This window comes from Cucurbita pepo, chromosome LG03, assembly GCF_002806865.2.
Source record: "Cucurbita pepo subsp. pepo cultivar mu-cu-16 chromosome LG03, ASM280686v2, whole genome shotgun sequence".
NCBI classification, from domain to species: Eukaryota; Viridiplantae; Streptophyta; class Magnoliopsida; order Cucurbitales; family Cucurbitaceae; genus Cucurbita; species Cucurbita pepo.
The window spans coordinates 9,897,841-9,914,086 of record NC_036640.1 but is presented as its reverse complement, the minus strand read 5'-3'; the positions used below and the strand labels follow the sequence as shown (position 1 = coordinate 9,914,086).

Genomic DNA, 16,246 nt, shown 5'->3' with positions numbered 1-16,246 from the left:
ATATAAACTTTTCCAATGAGATAAATATTTATAAATTGTATACTATTATAATAATTTATTAGTAAAACAATAATACGGCTTAAATTTTAATCTAATTTTCAAACTACCGTTTCACTGCATACTTCCTCTAAGAATGGAAGACATTAATAGAACTGGAATCATCAGTGTTGCTGATTGGTAATACGGACACCATTAATGCCGATCGAAAGAACATCTGAGGTCTCACAGTTATTAACGTCCATCGCCTCAACAACGATTACCGAAGATATAAACAATCAAGATGCAGATTCACGAGTTATCGATGTTCGATTTGAAAGCAGAAGGGGGGGGAAGGTTGAAATTTGGCGCGCAGAAGAAAGGGAGGGAGAACAGGAACAGCATGGCTAGAAGCATGTAGGTAACGGTTCGGCCTTTCACTGCGGTTGGCCGTTATTTATTATTATTAATTATGATATACTTAAACTATTTTGGTTTCAAACAGCGGTTCTATGGTGTAGTGGTTAGCACTCTGGACTTTGAATCCAGCGACCTGGGTTCGACTCCCGGTAGGACCTTTTTTTCTTTCATTTTTAAGTTTTTCATTTTCAATTCCATTTTTTTATTAATTTTTACATTATCGACGTTTCTATTCCCGAGGCACGTCTTTGTTATTATTTTTAAAATTTTAATATTGGATGAATTGTATTTTTAATTTAAATTTTTATATAAAAATAAAAGTTATTAATTGAGATTTTATTTTCTTTAATAAAAATTATGCTTGTATCTTATTATTATTATTATTATTTTGTAAGTTTCTCATTTTAAGCTAAATTTTCAAAAATAAAAATATAACTTTATAATATATATATATTTAAAAAATGTAAGTAATAAATGAAGAAATTTGAGGTGAAAATTAGAAAATACTTCTGAATCCAAAGTGGACCGGAGCAATGGAAGATTACAAATCCATAAAAATCGAGCGTCAAAATCCAAGCTCCGGCGTCTTCCATCTCCGCCTCCACCGTCCATCGCACTACAACGCCCTCACAACCGAACTCTTCGCGGAACTCCGGCGAGCGCTTTCATCTCTCGATCAAAACCCCGATGTCCGCGTCATCATCCTCTCCGGATCTGGCAAGCACTTCTGCGCCGGTATCGACCTCAAATCGACGGCCTCCAACTTCGAGAATCTTCTCTCAAGCGAGCGAGGTCGAGCAGGCGAGAGGCTCCGACGGGAGGTCAAGGCGATGCAAGACTCGATAACTGCGATTGAGGAGTGCCGTAAACCGGTGATTGCGTGCATCCATGGCGGATGCATCGGCGGAGGAGTTGATATAGCGACGGCGTGTGATTTGAGGTATTGCACGGCGGAGGCGGTGTTTTCGGTGAAAGAGGTTAATTTAGCGATTACGGCGGATCTCGGGACTCTGCAGAGGCTGCCAGGAATCGTAGGGTTTGGGAAGGCGGTTGAGTTAGCGTTGACGGGCCGGGAGTTTTCGGGCTTGGAGGCTAAGGAATTGGGCCTGGTTTCTACAACTTTTGCTTCCAAGATGGAGCTCGACAATGGCGTCATCAAAATCGCTGAAGGTATTTCAAAATTTAAATTCGATTTGAAGTATTTGTCCATATCCAATTAATTGAAGCTTTTGAGTATGAACTGTGTAAATTGTTTGGTGAATGCAGAAATAGCATCAAAATCACCATTGGCAGTGGTGGGAACAAAGGCAGTGCTACTCAAAAGCAGAGACCTAACTGTTGAACAGGGCTTGGATTATGTTGCAACTTGGAACTCAGGAACTCTACTCTCAGCTGATCTCAAAGAAGCCATCTCGGCTCGAGCCCATAAACGTAACCCTACATTTTCTAAGCTGTGAGACTGAGGACTCGAAGGTATACGTCTTAATCAGTTGAATTATGCTTAACGTTATATACTTATAGTGATAGCATATGAATTGAAACTTGTTGAGGATTTCTATGATATCATTTGTTTCATTGGAAAGCAATGAAAGAAATAATGTTAGGACATGATGCATCGTGCCACTCAAAAAGAGTTATGGTATTGATTCTGTATTTTAATCGAATAAATTCTTTATAGTCTTTCTCGTGGGTTTGGAGCCGGGAATCGGGAGCCGAAGTCTACCGAAGTTGTCTATTATTGTCCTCTTTGGACTTTCCCTTTCGGGTTTCTCCTCAAGATTTTTAAAATGCTAGGGAGAGGTTTCCACACTCTTATAAAGTAAGGGTGTTTCGTTCTCCTCTTCAATGTGGGACCTCACAATCCACCCTGGTTTGTTTTCGCTAGCAATCCTTCATTTCTCCGATCAATGTGGGACTCCCACCAAATCCACCCTCTTTCGAGGGCCAGCGCCCTTACTGGCACACCGCCTCGTGTCTACCCCTTTATGGAACAACCTCTTCACTAGGCAGATCATCCTTACTAAACAACCTCTTCTCTCCCACCAAATCCACTCATTCATTTCTCCAATCAACGTGGGACTCCCACCAAATCCACCCCTTTCGAGGCCCAGCGTCCTTGGCATGTTGCCTCGTGTCTACCCCATTCAGGGAACAACCTCTTCACTGGCACATCGCTTGGTGTCGGGCTTTGATATCATTAGCAACGGCCCAAGCAGCCCACTAGCAAATGTTGTCTTCTTTGGACTTTTATTTTTAATTTCTAAAACGTGTCTGTTAAAGAGAGTTTCCACACCTGAGTGGAATCTCACACCATTAGTGATAGGAATATTTTAAACGGAGAATGTGAGTTTTTTCCCATCCTTGTGCCCGCCTTGATATATTTATTTATTTGAGTTTTTAAAAATTATATTATATTTTTATTTACCAAATATTATTAAATTTATTACGATCTTTTAGCATTTTTTAATAAAAATTATATTAAATTTTTTAAAAATATATATAAAAAAGGATGGAGGAAAAAAAAAATCACTCCATCCTCGTCACCTAATTAATTATTATTTATTATATATTGGTCGGTACAAATGAAAAATAAGTGCTCAATACTCACACGACACTAATATTATAAAGTTTCACAATTTCACCCTGTCGGAAATTATTTATTATATAAAAAACGTCTATATTGAAAACTAAATAAAAAATAAATTAATTGGAAAATAAAAATAATAATTTAAATAAAAAGTCAATATTCCTCAATTATTGTAGACGACCTTCACTTTCTTTGATTATTTTTGTTTGCTTGTCGAACCATATAATCATATTTTATACGTTATGATATGAAAGTAAATTAAGAATCTAAGCAAACATATTTAATTTATAAACCAAAGTTCCTTTTAATCACATTTAATTATTTTATAATAAGTTGTTGTCACGCACACGTATGATTCTTATTTGGAGACAAATTCACGTGGTTGGTTTAAGCATCTTTTTTCTTTATTGTTTCCTCAGCCAACTAAATATCAAATTAAGTTCCTCACACGGCTCTTTTCCTCCCTTTTTCTAAGTATACTGATACTGAAACTTCATAAGAGAATCACTCAACTGAATGACACGATCTCGATAGACATATCTATTACTGTTAAAACAAAGAAAAAAAAACCCAATAGAGACGAACACGAAGAAGAAGAAGAAGAAGAAGAAGAACGAGAACAAAGGGTTTATCGTGATTTTTCTCGATGCAGCTAAAAGTATCGAGAACAATTCTAAACCTGTATGCACATAATCTCTTCAAAACATACACGCAATCACCTTTGACCTTTTTGAAGTTCTTAGAGAGAGAGAGAGAGAAACAATGAAAGAGAGAGGGATTCCTTGGTGACCTTTTAACTTTTCTTTTACGCATCAATATCATATCCAAATTCATCAAGTGGGTTTGGATTAATAGTATTTAGTCCAATTAAATACAAAGTTTTAGCATAGTTTAAGGAAATGGTCTCTATTGGATGTGTATGTTTTCAATACATTTAGATGTCAAATTTGGGGTGTTCTACCAAGCTATTTGATATATTTGTTTGAATAATAAATTCATTCATTAGTTGGTTGTAATACTTTAAACTTCCTCTATTCCTCTAGTACGAATGTGTACCTTCTAACAGTTATGTTCACCATGATGTTATGTGGGTCCTTTCCGTCAGTTGTGACGTTCGGTAGCCAGTTAGAGAGTGCTAGCCCAACGAGCCAAGCCCAAAGGGTACGAGAGCCAGGTGGATCCATGTATGCGTGCGGGTGCGTAAAACGTGTGTAAGAAAGTACTACACATCCAACCCTGCCACAACTGAAAATGCCAACTTTATTATCTCATCCTAGTGTTGGCAAACTATTCTTCATGTCTGGTATACGTTGGGTTATGTACACTCTACAAAATCATATATCGGTAGGAAGAATTTCCTATCGTTCCTTAGTGTTTTTTGTAGTCCGTGCTTAAAATTCCTTGCATATTAAAGTCATGAGATGCCACGACATCCAGTGGTATGGTTTGGAGAGTATATTCCTCGACACTCCTTTGTTTCGTAGTTGGCCATTCAAAACATACTTTATACGAAAGATCGATTTAGTATAAAATGGTGGAATGTCAGAATTGCATAACAATGCACACACTCAGATGAATACAAAGAACCTAAAAGAGAAAACACAAGGAAGAATATTAGCTAAAAGTTTATATTGATGACTTCAAGTTTTTACCGTAACCATTGAGTGAGCTATAAATACAGGCTCTCGAACATGGAAAGGGCAAAATGGTAATTTGGGAGGGTAAAGATTCCAAAAAGACGTACATATCCAAAATTCAACCGGTTGATCCAAAATATGGAGACAATAAGATAAGAGGAAATCTTGAAATGAAGGGAAAGATATTATGACAATTTTGTCCCTTTCCCCTCCCTCACCCCTCAATGCATTATTATTCCCTACCGTCGGTGACGGTGCCCATTGTTTTAATTAAACCCCCCCTAACCACTTTCCTTATTTTTCACCTTTTTCAAATATATAATAATTCATAACCCTAATTTTCAAAATATATTAATTTCTAATTACTCCGTTTTTAAATTAAAAAAAATTATTGACATAACTCTGATACTATGTTGGACGAACACGACTCTCCACAATGGTATGATATTGTCCACTTTGAGCATAAGCTCTCGTGACTTTGCTTTGAGATTCCCCATAATATTCTATGATTGTGAATTCATTATCATTCCCTAAATTAGTCGATGTGGGACTTTCATCCAACAACACGAACGCTTAAATTTACCCACTAATTCAAGTTGATAAGAAAAAAAAAAAATTAAAACGAAAACTCGAATTAATGTTCAAGGGTCTAAGGTATTGCTACCATAATTACACCTTTGAAGAACCACGAACGACGTTGAAATGTCTAAAATCGTAATAATCTTTAGAGACACGAGAGTTGAAAATCGTCATTTTTTTAGGGACTAAATAACAATATTTAAAAGTTGAAGGATTGAATGAAAATTTTGATAAATGTAAGAAAAAAAAAAAAAAAAAAAAAAGAAAAAAAAAAAAAAAAANAATGAAGCAATTAAGAGTTGGCGTATGGGGGCGTTTACACGTTTCCTTTTTTGAACAAGTTGGTACTAATTCATTCACGTATCTATAATTAATTTGATTTTGACTAATCACATAATTTAAACTATAATTACAACTAATTTAACCCCTTTAATCTTTCTATTTATGGTAAAATTTCCACTGTGATGACGTAATTATTTAGTTGAGTGAACCAATAAACCCAATTGAAGTTATTATCTATATTAATAAGATAAATTCAATATTTAACATTTCTTTGACTAATTTTATGTTGGTTGACCTCCGAATGTCATGTCAAATAAAATGTTAATTTATGATTGACAATATAATAAAGTCAATATTTAACATTTTATTATTAAATTCTAACTCGAAGTGTCTAAATTATAAAAAAGTGACTGTGTATGATGTGTTTGAAATTTGATGTAATTATATTTTTATTGTTTTAAAAGGTCTGGTTTTAATCTGTTAACGTGTAAATATCTTCGGAACAAAATTTATGTTAATGGGTTCTGGGATACTGCATTTACTTGCTTATCGTAGAGATTGCCAGTTCGAGAATGAACTGTAACGTGGACGGTGCTGAAAATTCAAAGATTAAATACTATAAACGAAGAAAATGAAAGAAATTAACGGAAAAAATTAATTTTATATTATCAAAATTTTAAACCGTTGTCGAAATAATATAAATTAATTCCATTTAAAACTTTTATCAAAGTTTTTAATAGGTAGGACTTGTTAATCGCCGATTCGATCCCTGTCCCCCTGCACACGAACAAAGCTAACAATAATGACGAGGGTACTTTTGTACTTTCACATTAGCTATTTAATAATATATATATATTTATTTATTAATTTAAAAAGTTCGGAATGCTTGAATTTTCTTGTGGATAAATTAATTTGAGTAAGTTGAGGTCACGAAATAGATAAATATTTAAGAATTATTATATTATATATTTATATCGTTACGATCTATTACGTGAGGTATATACTATTTTTCTAAAAATCTTCTTATAAAGATAATATTCCGACTTTTGACTTTAAAAAAATGTTATAAATGTTTTTACCGTGATAATATTGAGTATATTCTTTTTGAGTATTAGCTTTTATTTTATTTTGATAATTTCTTTTTATATAATATTAAATTATTTTAACAGCTCAGACCTCCGGCTAGTAGACATTGTACTTTGTCTTTTATTTCGGACTTATCCTTAAAGTTTTTAAAAGGTTTCAGATGAATTATTTTAGAAAATTACCTTTTTAATATTCGAATTTTCATCAATCATTTTAGTCCCCACTACCGTCATTGACAACCAGTAGCCAGTAACCAAGATTGAGGGATAGTAATTAGTGACTAAGATAGAGGACTAGTGACTAACGAGCGAGATTGATGACTAGCAATCACCAACCGACTATTGTTAGAGTGGTCACTAGTTACTAGTCCCCAACCTTAGCCACCAACGACAGTTGACAATAGTCGTTGTTCATCAGTCCCTTATCTTGGTCATTGACCATGAATTGTTAGTCGCTTGATCGTCGACAACCAATGACTAGCAACTAGAATTGGTGACCATGGATCCTGATCATGATGTGAGATCCCACGACGGTTAGGGAGAAAAACAAATCATTCCTTATAAGAGCATGAAAACCTCTTCTTAGTAGACACGTTTTAAAAACGTGAAAACCCGAAAGAGAAAGCCCAAAGAAGATAATATCTGCTAGCAGTAGGCTTTAACTGTTACAAATGGTATCAAAGTCAGATACCGAGCAATATATCAGCGAGAAAGTTGAGCCCTGAAGACAGGAGACGATGTGCTAGTAAGGACATGATAGTGAATGGTGGTGCGTGGTGGTTTGTCTTTCTTCCTTGTCGTATGGAGAGTTGTGTGTTAAATTGAGGCAATTAAAGTGGGCGAGTTTGAGTCTAATTTACGCCAAAAAAAAACAATAATAAATAATAAAAAAAACAATAAATAATAATCACTATAAAAATCAACCCCTCCATTTCCCCTCCCTCACCCAAATTCCCCAATCTCTTCCAATTTCCACCATGGAGAATCTCACCTTCCTCAAAAATGGCGTCCTCCGATTACCCCCCGGCTTCCGTTTCCACCCCACCGACGAGGAGCTCATCCTCCAATACCTTATTAAGAAAGCCCTCTCCTCCCCTCTCCCCGCCGCCGTCATTCCCGACGCCGATGTCTGCCGTTTCGACCCATGGGACTTGCCAGGTTCGTTCCGATTTCATTTCGTTTTTTTTTTTTTCATTTGGGGATTTGGCGATGATTTTTCTCATGGGGTTTGTGAAATTTCTGATGGGTCAGGGGATTTGGAGCGGGAGAGGTACTTTTTCAGTACTAGACAAGCCAAATACTCTAATGGAAGAAGGACGAACAGAGCCACCGGTTCTGGGTATTGGAAGGCCACTGGAATCGACCGCCGGATTGTTTCTTCCAAGGAGAATCGGTTGGTGGGGTTGAAGAAAACGCTCGTGTTCTACACTGGAAACCCTCCTAATGGCTTGAGAACTGATTGGGTTATGCACGAGTATCGCCTTGTCGGAGACTCCGAAGCTCCTCCTTCCGCCATTAATGGCGAACTACCCACCTTGGTGAGCTTCCCCTGTCTGGAATTGAATTGAACCCAAAAAACCCATCTGGAATTGAAAAACTAAACTAATTTTTGTCTGATTGTTTGGTTTTATGCAGAATCATAACTGGGTTTTATGTCGGATATTTTTGAAGAAAAGCACAAAAAACAGAGACGAGAAGAAGAAGATTTGTACACCAGTTTTTCATCAATTTCTGAGAACAGATTTGAATCTAGCAGCTCCTTGTTCTTCATCCTCCGGTTCAAGTGGAGTTACAGAGATTTCAGTGAATAGCCATCAAGAACAAGAACAAGAACAAGAAGAAACCAGCAGCTGCCATAGTTTAAGAAATAGACGATCATAAACAACTTTAGCTTTTAGTAGCTTGTTTTCTTTCTTAATTAAAGATCCATGGCTTCCAAGAAAATCTCATATCAATCCTCTGTTATTTATCTCAATGTATAAAACTAAGCTTTGAATGAAATAAACTAAGCCCTGTTCTTGCAAGAAAACAGAGGAGAGAGAGAGAGAGAGAGAGAAGAAAAGGAAAGGGATTCCGTAAGATTTTGGTGTCAAATCAATGGGGTTTTTAGAGAGAGAATTTTCTCGGGAAACAAACAGGATGGAAGGAAAGGGAAAGGGTAATTGGTTGGAATTTGCAAACCCCTGTGAAGAAGCAAGAGATTTTTGATACGGTGAAAGGAAACAGAGTGGGAAAAAGGAGAGAGAGAGAGAGAGAGAGGGGACCCTTAGTTCTTGGAAGCTCAAATACGTCTCTTTGATATATGATGTTAATATCAACTCTAAAAATGGGTAGCCATCACCATTGATGGTGATACCCAATTTATGGAGTGTTCTTCATTTTCATCGCTCTGTTTTCGTTTTTCTTCTTAATTCTAATAGCAATTTCGTCTACTCCCAAACTACTTAAAATAACCCAACACTTCACTTATCTTTCTTTACTCTTCCATAACTCTTTTTTTATTTTCTTGTCATAATTAGATTGCCTTTCCTCCTTGCTTTTGTTATATCTAGTAAGGCATCTTTTTACGACGTTTCGGTGTGATGAACTTAGCTAGTTGTGTAGGTTTTGCATCCGTTTGGTTGTAGAATTGGGTTGCTTTGCTGTTATTCGATGGTTGAGTGAGCTAGATGAAAACCCTGATCGAGATGTTCATATTAAGTTAGGAGTGTTCATTCTCAAAGTAGATAATGTTTTGATCTAGAGATCCGTAGAGTATCTTTATTTGTTGACTCTAACAACTTATATATTCTTTTCTTCATAGAAGTTAATAGTGGTGTTTATATGATTTGATATCTCGACCAATTCAAACTACCCTTTTCAATTAGGGTAAGTAACATATAAGAGCATACATGCCCGGGGGCATACCCTTTTCAATTAGGGTATGTAGAGCTTATTCTCACATTTGCATCTCCAGACTTTCGGGAAATCATCACCGACGCCTGAAGGTCTCGGCGGCACCAACACAAGAATCGTAGTGCAGGGCGTGTAGTTCCCACACTTAGAGGCGCAGTGTGGCAGCGACGATCCATGCCCACCCAATCCTCTTCTTGGCAAGGTCAACTTCTGATTTTCATGATTAGCGATGGGCTGACATAGTATAATACATTAGAATTTTTTTAGTAAGAACACTAGATTTGGGTGCAAATATACGAGGAAGGTTATGAATCAGCCATTATAATATTGGAACTAAATTAATGTTTTTAAACCACGTGGATAGTAATGTTTTTAAAAATTGCATGACACATGGATAAATTTTAAAGGGAATGATTGATGGTCGATGGTCTTTCTAAGCCTGTGTTCGGTGTCACAACCATATTATGAAGAGAGTAGGTTGCGACCTTCACGTCGCGACAAAAACATCGGCGATCCTTAAGTGGTGTCCATTCGACCACGTGAGGGGTTAGACGAGTGTCATGATGCGACCGAGAAGGACAGTGCAACAGAACACACACACAGAGTGGGTATTGAAGAAAAGACGAGACATAAGCATGATGAGGGTCACGAGTAGACATGAGTGTCAAAGATAGGCTTATTGAAGGGTCACGAGCTTTAACCTCGAAATTCAGTGTTCCAAAGGGAAATTGAGCATGCAACTTTGAAGTCAAGTCTGTCCATATGAAATATAAATGCTTGCCAAATTTGGTGTCAGTTAGATACCATATGACCATTCACCAAAATGACATCTACCCGAAAATGATGGGAAATGTCCCAAAATGTACCTTAAATGAATGACATAGTGTCAACTCTCCACCACCCCTAGACCCTGTGACCTAAGCGAGCTACCTTGTAGCACATACGTATAAACATTATAAGAACAGGTTTCCAAATCAAAATTTGCTTATAAATTATGCTATTTTCGAAATAAACACAAAAAAAAAAAAAAAAAAATTGTAAAGCCAAACAGATAATAATATTCCATTTTATAAGTGTGTCGAGGTGGAGTTCATTACACGTGGCGTCTTATCCAACACCCAAATTCCGGTCGCCACGTGAGATAGCTACTTGTCCATTAAACTTAACTTCCACGTGGCGTTCTTTCCAAACCTATTAACGTACTCAAACACCTTGACAAGTTGAATGCAACTTACAAACAAAAATTCCTTCTTCAAATTTTCTTAAAATACATTTTCCATTTTTTTTAAATTACTTAAAATATTTAAAATTAATAATTATTAAAAGTAGAGACAAAAATAAATTTTAATATTTTTTATAAAAAAAAATATATAAAAATATCATATTCTCAAATATATTATAATTAAATTTATAAGAATATAAATATTTGTAATTTAGCGTCAAAATTCATTTATTATGAGCTTAAAAAAATTTGGACCAAATACAAATTTTTTTAAAAAAAAAGTTTTGAAATTTTAAGATTATTATTATTTTTTGGCGGTCAAATAATAGAGAATTGAACAAATTGTTTACCAAATACATTATTATTTGTCTTTCTCGAACAAATAAATTAAATAAATATATAAAATAACTGCAAAATACAATTTTGTAAATTATCTAACCGAACTTAAATTATTTTTAAATTTTCATTTTTTTAATGAAACAACAAATAAGAATATTCGTATCCATTCCATAATATTTTTATGTCCACATACGTATTTTACCTCTTAAAATTAAAATTAAAATTAAAATTAAAATACTGGTTTATACCCATTTATTTATTTATTAATTATGCAAAATTGCTTTAAAAAAATTCTTACAAATTAGCTTTTTTTTTTTTTTAATAGAAAAAATAACAGCCAAGAGGCAAAAATAATAATAATAATAATAATAATAATAATAATAATGAAAATGTATGTATTTAAGAAAAAAAATGGGATAATCCACACGTCGAGGGGAGAATAATGGGCGGAAATAGGAAGTTGTATGAACCAGACACGCAGCCACCGCCCTTCATCGTCACCCTCCGCCGCATCGCCCGCCACTGCCCTTCCTCTATATAAACACTCACCATCCCTTTTCATTTTCTTTCAAAGCGGCCCACTGCCCTCCGCCGTCCTTTGCATTTCAGGGCGTTCCTTGGTTTTAGGCGCACGGCGGCGTGGCACTTCGATCCACTACCGCCTTCCGCCGTAGTCCGGTGGTGGTTGTAGTGCCACGCTGCGTGCGTCTGAAACGGCCGCCTGTTGGAGTGGTTTCTCGTGCATGGATTTGTAGAGTCTTACGCATATACGTGCATGGCCCTCTCTTTGTTTATGCTAAATATTCCCTTTTTTTCATTCATGCACGTTACCCTTTTTAATTTGATTTTCATACCATATTACAATAACCCGTGTTAATGTTTACCGATAATCTTACCCTTTTTGTTCCTTTTTGTGTTCGTTTTATAGGTGATATGAACGCTGGCGTGGATTTGAACATTTTCACTATGAACTGTGCTCAATCTTATGGAATTCCTTGAAAGAGGTTAGAATATTTCGAGCATAAGTATATCATCTCTATATTTCAAAAGTATTACACGGGAAAATGATTTTGTTAAATAATTTATAATATAAGATACGTTTAGTTGTATGATGAACTACATAATTATATTATCAAACATATTTTGAACTCCAATTCTAATAAATTGATTTTTAAATATATATTCAAGAATTGCTTCTAAATTAATTATCTAACTAATTCATGTGATTATTCCTAAATTGAAATGATTTAATTAAATTTTGAGATCGGTTTGAAGAAAAATATTTTTAATAAATTCAAGTAATTAAAAATACCCTTTTTAATTTTCCAAAAAAATCATTTTTTTTAAAATAAAAAAAAAATGTTAATTTTAAATTTTATGAATTATTATAAAATATGATATTAATAATAAGGTATTATTATTATTGAAAAGGTATTAATAAAACTTTTTAAAATTAAGAATTCCCTTATAAAATAAATACTATTTTTATTGTACTAATTCATTCCTCTCCTCTCCTCTCCTTGCTTTACCATTCTTCCACCAATTTAGCTAAGGAGATAGCCTTGGGAACCGAACCAAGCTTTGAACCTCAGCTTCCACAACTTAGTCTTCCAAACCTGCGCCACCTTCAATTGTCTAGCTTGCACCAGCCACTCATGGCTCAGACTTACTCCAGCCCATATTGCAACTACCAGACCAGCCCAACGATATATGTAGCCCAGCCCAGTACCATGCCTATGCCCCAACCGGCCACCAACAGCCCAACTTTTTGACCCGCATCGACTCGATCCAGCGACCCGACTTACGACCCAATCCACAGCCTGATTTGATCTTTGGGACTCCACTTTAGATTGATTGACATTATTCGAGGTGTTCGGGGTTAAAAATCTAGTTACCACCCGAATAGTAACTCCGACTCAGATCAATCAAGTAAGTCACGTTACTTCTGAGCAGCAGATTATGGTTAGCACCAAAATAGTATCTCAGGCTTGGTTCAATCAAGTAAGTCACAGGCTTGGTTGGCTTGGTTGGATGAATTAAATGAAGTATGAACAGCGCTATGTGCCATATTTTGTTTACATTAGTAAGTTGTGCCTTTATTCATACGAATTGTGTCATATAATCAAATTGTCTTGAAATTTCGTTTAACTAGTCTTATAATTTAACAAACCTTGAAAATGTAATTCATGACCATGGACTATGGTCACGCACGTATTAAGATCGTATTTTGGTCATATCTTCATCGATCCAAATTAAAATGACCACTAATTTTCATACAATATTACCATAATTCAAAATTCAAAAACATAATTGGATTTGATTATTAGAATGACATCATTTAATATAATGCATAACATTAATCTCTACCTATCTCTAAAGAACACAAGATAATTATCACGTGCATTTGCACCTGCTAAAACGTTGGAACAAATATTAAGTGGAAGGAATGGCAAAATTAAATATATACACACAGAACTACAACATCAATAAAGTAAATACCTACTTTCAACCATGGAAGTTGATCATCAAAAAACAGGGGCTTCACTAGCCTTCACAAACCGACCCTTCACTCGCTTCCTCGTATCCGCTCTCGCCTTCCTCGACTCATAACGAATGTATTTATCGTACCTGTTCCAAGTTACAGTAAGGGTCTGGAGTTGACATTGAGAAGAGAATTACAGTTAGCTAGCTGTACCAGACAAAATGAGATATGCACCTTCGAGTTTTTCGTTTCTCCTTGTAACGCTGCATTGCGTTGCCTCTGTTCTGTGCAAGAAGCTCTAGATCGGCCTTGGTTGTCGATGTCGACAATATGCTGTCGACATTTACAATAATGGGTTTTTCGATTGGCTGTGCATTTTTATAACCACATTTCAGCTTGCTCTTTGACAGATTGCCGCTCTCGCATGTTGCTGCCCCCTGACTTAGCGTTGTGTTGTTGATATTACCCTGCAATTTCCAGTAAAAATGTTATCTTCAACAGCTGATTCCCAATAAGGGAAAGCAGAGGATTGGTTATACAAGAAGCATAGGGAAATTGGGTGTTTGATTCTCTATGCCGATATCGGCCTTTCGGAGAACCTTCTATGAAAATAAGCAGACACCCTTAACTGAATAGACACTGCATCACTTCAACAATGATTACTACACTAAACAGACGAGTCGATCCGAACTCCGAACAGCAGTTACGATCCTAAATCTATCATGGGAAATGTAGTTTGCAACAAATGGTTTAGTTTAGATGATTCTCGCATACTCGGCATGCCTTGATAAGCATATTTTATTTCATCAGTTGATATGTTTGAAACTCCCCAAATATACTTATGAGTCTTCAAAGAGATGCGCAAGAATAGGATATAATGAGTAACTAGGAACATACTTAAAGCGAAAAACAGAGCAGGACTTACATTGAATGATGGTATATCATCATGTGTGCTCGAGCAATTGATCTGATAGGTTTCTCCTAGCAACTTGGGGCTTGTTGGGGATGTTTCTTTAAAAAAATCATCAAAATTCTTAATGGTAAATCCCATGTTGCCAGTGCCATAGGCGTCTTCAAATGAACTCGAATCTTTGTGTCCCCTTAAGCGTCCTAAATTAAAGTCCCAAATCTAGAAAAAGTACAAACAGAAAGAAGGAAAAGAAGAAGTGTTAAGACATCATATGTACCAAAAAGCTTCATTTGACAGTAAACAGAGGAACTAGGAATGTTCAATTAACTTCAAACAAGGACTGCCAGATTAAGAACAGATAAACAGCAAGCATTGGCAATAAATGGAAGAATTATTCAAGCAATTCAAATTACAGCGGAAATCAAACAAAGGGTCTAGAAGAAAGAACACAGGTTCCTATATAATGGCCATTCATATCCTCAGAAAAAGACTGTAAGTCTACTCTTAAAAGCTAAAACCAGCGTCCTTGGGTGTACGAACTGAGCTCCTTGGAATTGGGGAAAGCTATATTCAGAATTGTGGAGAAAATGCTATATTAAAGCTATCAAACTACGATACATGGGCATGCCAGAAAAAGCTGAAAATCGATAAAGTTACCGACAGAGAGAAACAAGGAAAGGTAATTGAAAACATTACTTGAATGCTTTGACGAGTTGGGTTACCATCACAAACATTAGTTTCATCACCAATGCGCTCGCTCTCTTTCAGACCCACATGAGGCGGCATCGTTAGCAGAGACGTGAAGGAAGTTTGTTGCTGCAGTAATGGCTGAGGAGGAGGAGCTGCAGCATCAACAAAAACCCCATTATCCTCTTCATGAACTTGACGAGCTTCCAAATCCTCTTGCCAATAACAAACCCCATTCGTTGTTTCAGGAACCAGATTCTGTAATCCAACCTCTTCACCACCTGCATCGCCATCGCGAGTTTCATCAACACCATCGTCGCCGCCTTCGAAATCCCTCTTAAGCAGCTCAACCAATTGCTTGTAAATCACTTGCTTATGCTTTCCACAGCTCGGATTTTGCCTCTTCAACATCGACGCAGCATCGGTACAGTTGAGATTCGCGAAGAGATAAGGGTTATCATTCGGAACAACGAGGTCGTTAAAAGCAGTCGCACTAGCTCTACACGCCCAATGATCAATCGGCATAACCAAGTCCTGCGAGCCCACCCAATTTTGCACCAACATCTCGGATTCCTCCATCTTCTTTTCTCCAAGATCGAAGCCCCATAACGAAACAAGCTCAAGCGCCGAAGGGCAGCCAGTGAAGCCTTCAATCGGAGTTCGTTCATGAGCAGCAGAGACCGAACAGCTCCCATGGGCGTCCCAATCGCACTCCTGACAGAGCACGAGATTATCCGTCGAACAGCGAATCGAAACCGGCTCAGACCTACAGTTATCACAGATCTGAGAACGAACATGCTTCCGAGAAAGCAAGTTCGCAGAGTGAACATGCTTATCACAGAACAAACAAAGCTTCGCAGAGTCGGCTCTACAGTACAGAATCGCAACCTGCTCGTTACAGAAATCACAGGGGACACTCTCCCCAGTCGTGGACTTAGAACAAACCATTTCTCCTCGCCGGCGAAGATCCCCGGAAAACCCTAATCCAAAATACTATCAGCGGCAACAGAGCGAAATCTTTGGCCGGTAGCAGCAGAATATCCTGAGCCCAATCGAAAATGGAGGATGAGCTTGCAGATCCGCGGCTGTATCTCTCATGCCCCCTTTCGTCATTTCACATGGCATCCATGAAAACTATCTCATTT

General features: G+C 36.6%; 3 protein-coding genes and 1 non-coding gene across 4 annotated transcripts; 3 read left to right on the top strand and 1 right to left on the bottom strand.

Annotated features, from left to right (window-relative positions):
- The first annotated feature begins 482 nt into the window (after nucleotides 1-482).
- On the top strand, nucleotides 483-554 carry TRNAQ-UUG. Its single transcript has one exon. It is a non-coding gene; the product is annotated as a tRNA-Gln (tRNA).
- A 324-nt stretch (nucleotides 555-878) lies between these two features.
- LOC111790185 (delta(3,5)-Delta(2,4)-dienoyl-CoA isomerase, peroxisomal) lies at nucleotides 879-2,004 on the top strand. The gene is made up of 2 exons (XM_023671024.1): nucleotides 879-1,566; nucleotides 1,663-2,004. The coding sequence occupies exons 1-2, from the start codon at nucleotides 930-932 to the stop codon at nucleotides 1,851-1,853; spliced, it is 828 nt and encodes a 275-aa protein (XP_023526792.1). The 5' UTR covers nucleotides 879-929; the 3' UTR covers nucleotides 1,854-2,004.
- Nucleotides 2,005-7,490: 5,486 nt separating this feature from the next.
- LOC111790184 (NAC domain-containing protein 83-like) lies at nucleotides 7,491-8,697 on the top strand. The gene is made up of 3 exons (XM_023671023.1): nucleotides 7,491-7,724; nucleotides 7,818-8,104; nucleotides 8,202-8,697. Exons 1-3 carry the CDS (start codon nucleotides 7,544-7,546, stop codon nucleotides 8,445-8,447), a joined length of 714 nt encoding a protein of 237 aa, XP_023526791.1. The 5' UTR covers nucleotides 7,491-7,543; the 3' UTR covers nucleotides 8,448-8,697.
- A 4,619-nt stretch (nucleotides 8,698-13,316) lies between these two features.
- On the bottom strand, nucleotides 13,317-16,246 carry LOC111790182 (zinc finger protein CONSTANS-LIKE 15-like). Its single transcript, XM_023671022.1, has 4 exons — nucleotides 15,111-16,246; nucleotides 14,430-14,633; nucleotides 13,739-13,971; nucleotides 13,317-13,650 (listed from the first exon to the last, which is right to left on the bottom strand). The coding sequence occupies exons 1-4, from the start codon at nucleotides 16,047-16,049 to the stop codon at nucleotides 13,548-13,550; spliced, it is 1,479 nt and encodes a 492-aa protein (XP_023526790.1). The 5' UTR covers nucleotides 16,050-16,246; the 3' UTR covers nucleotides 13,317-13,547.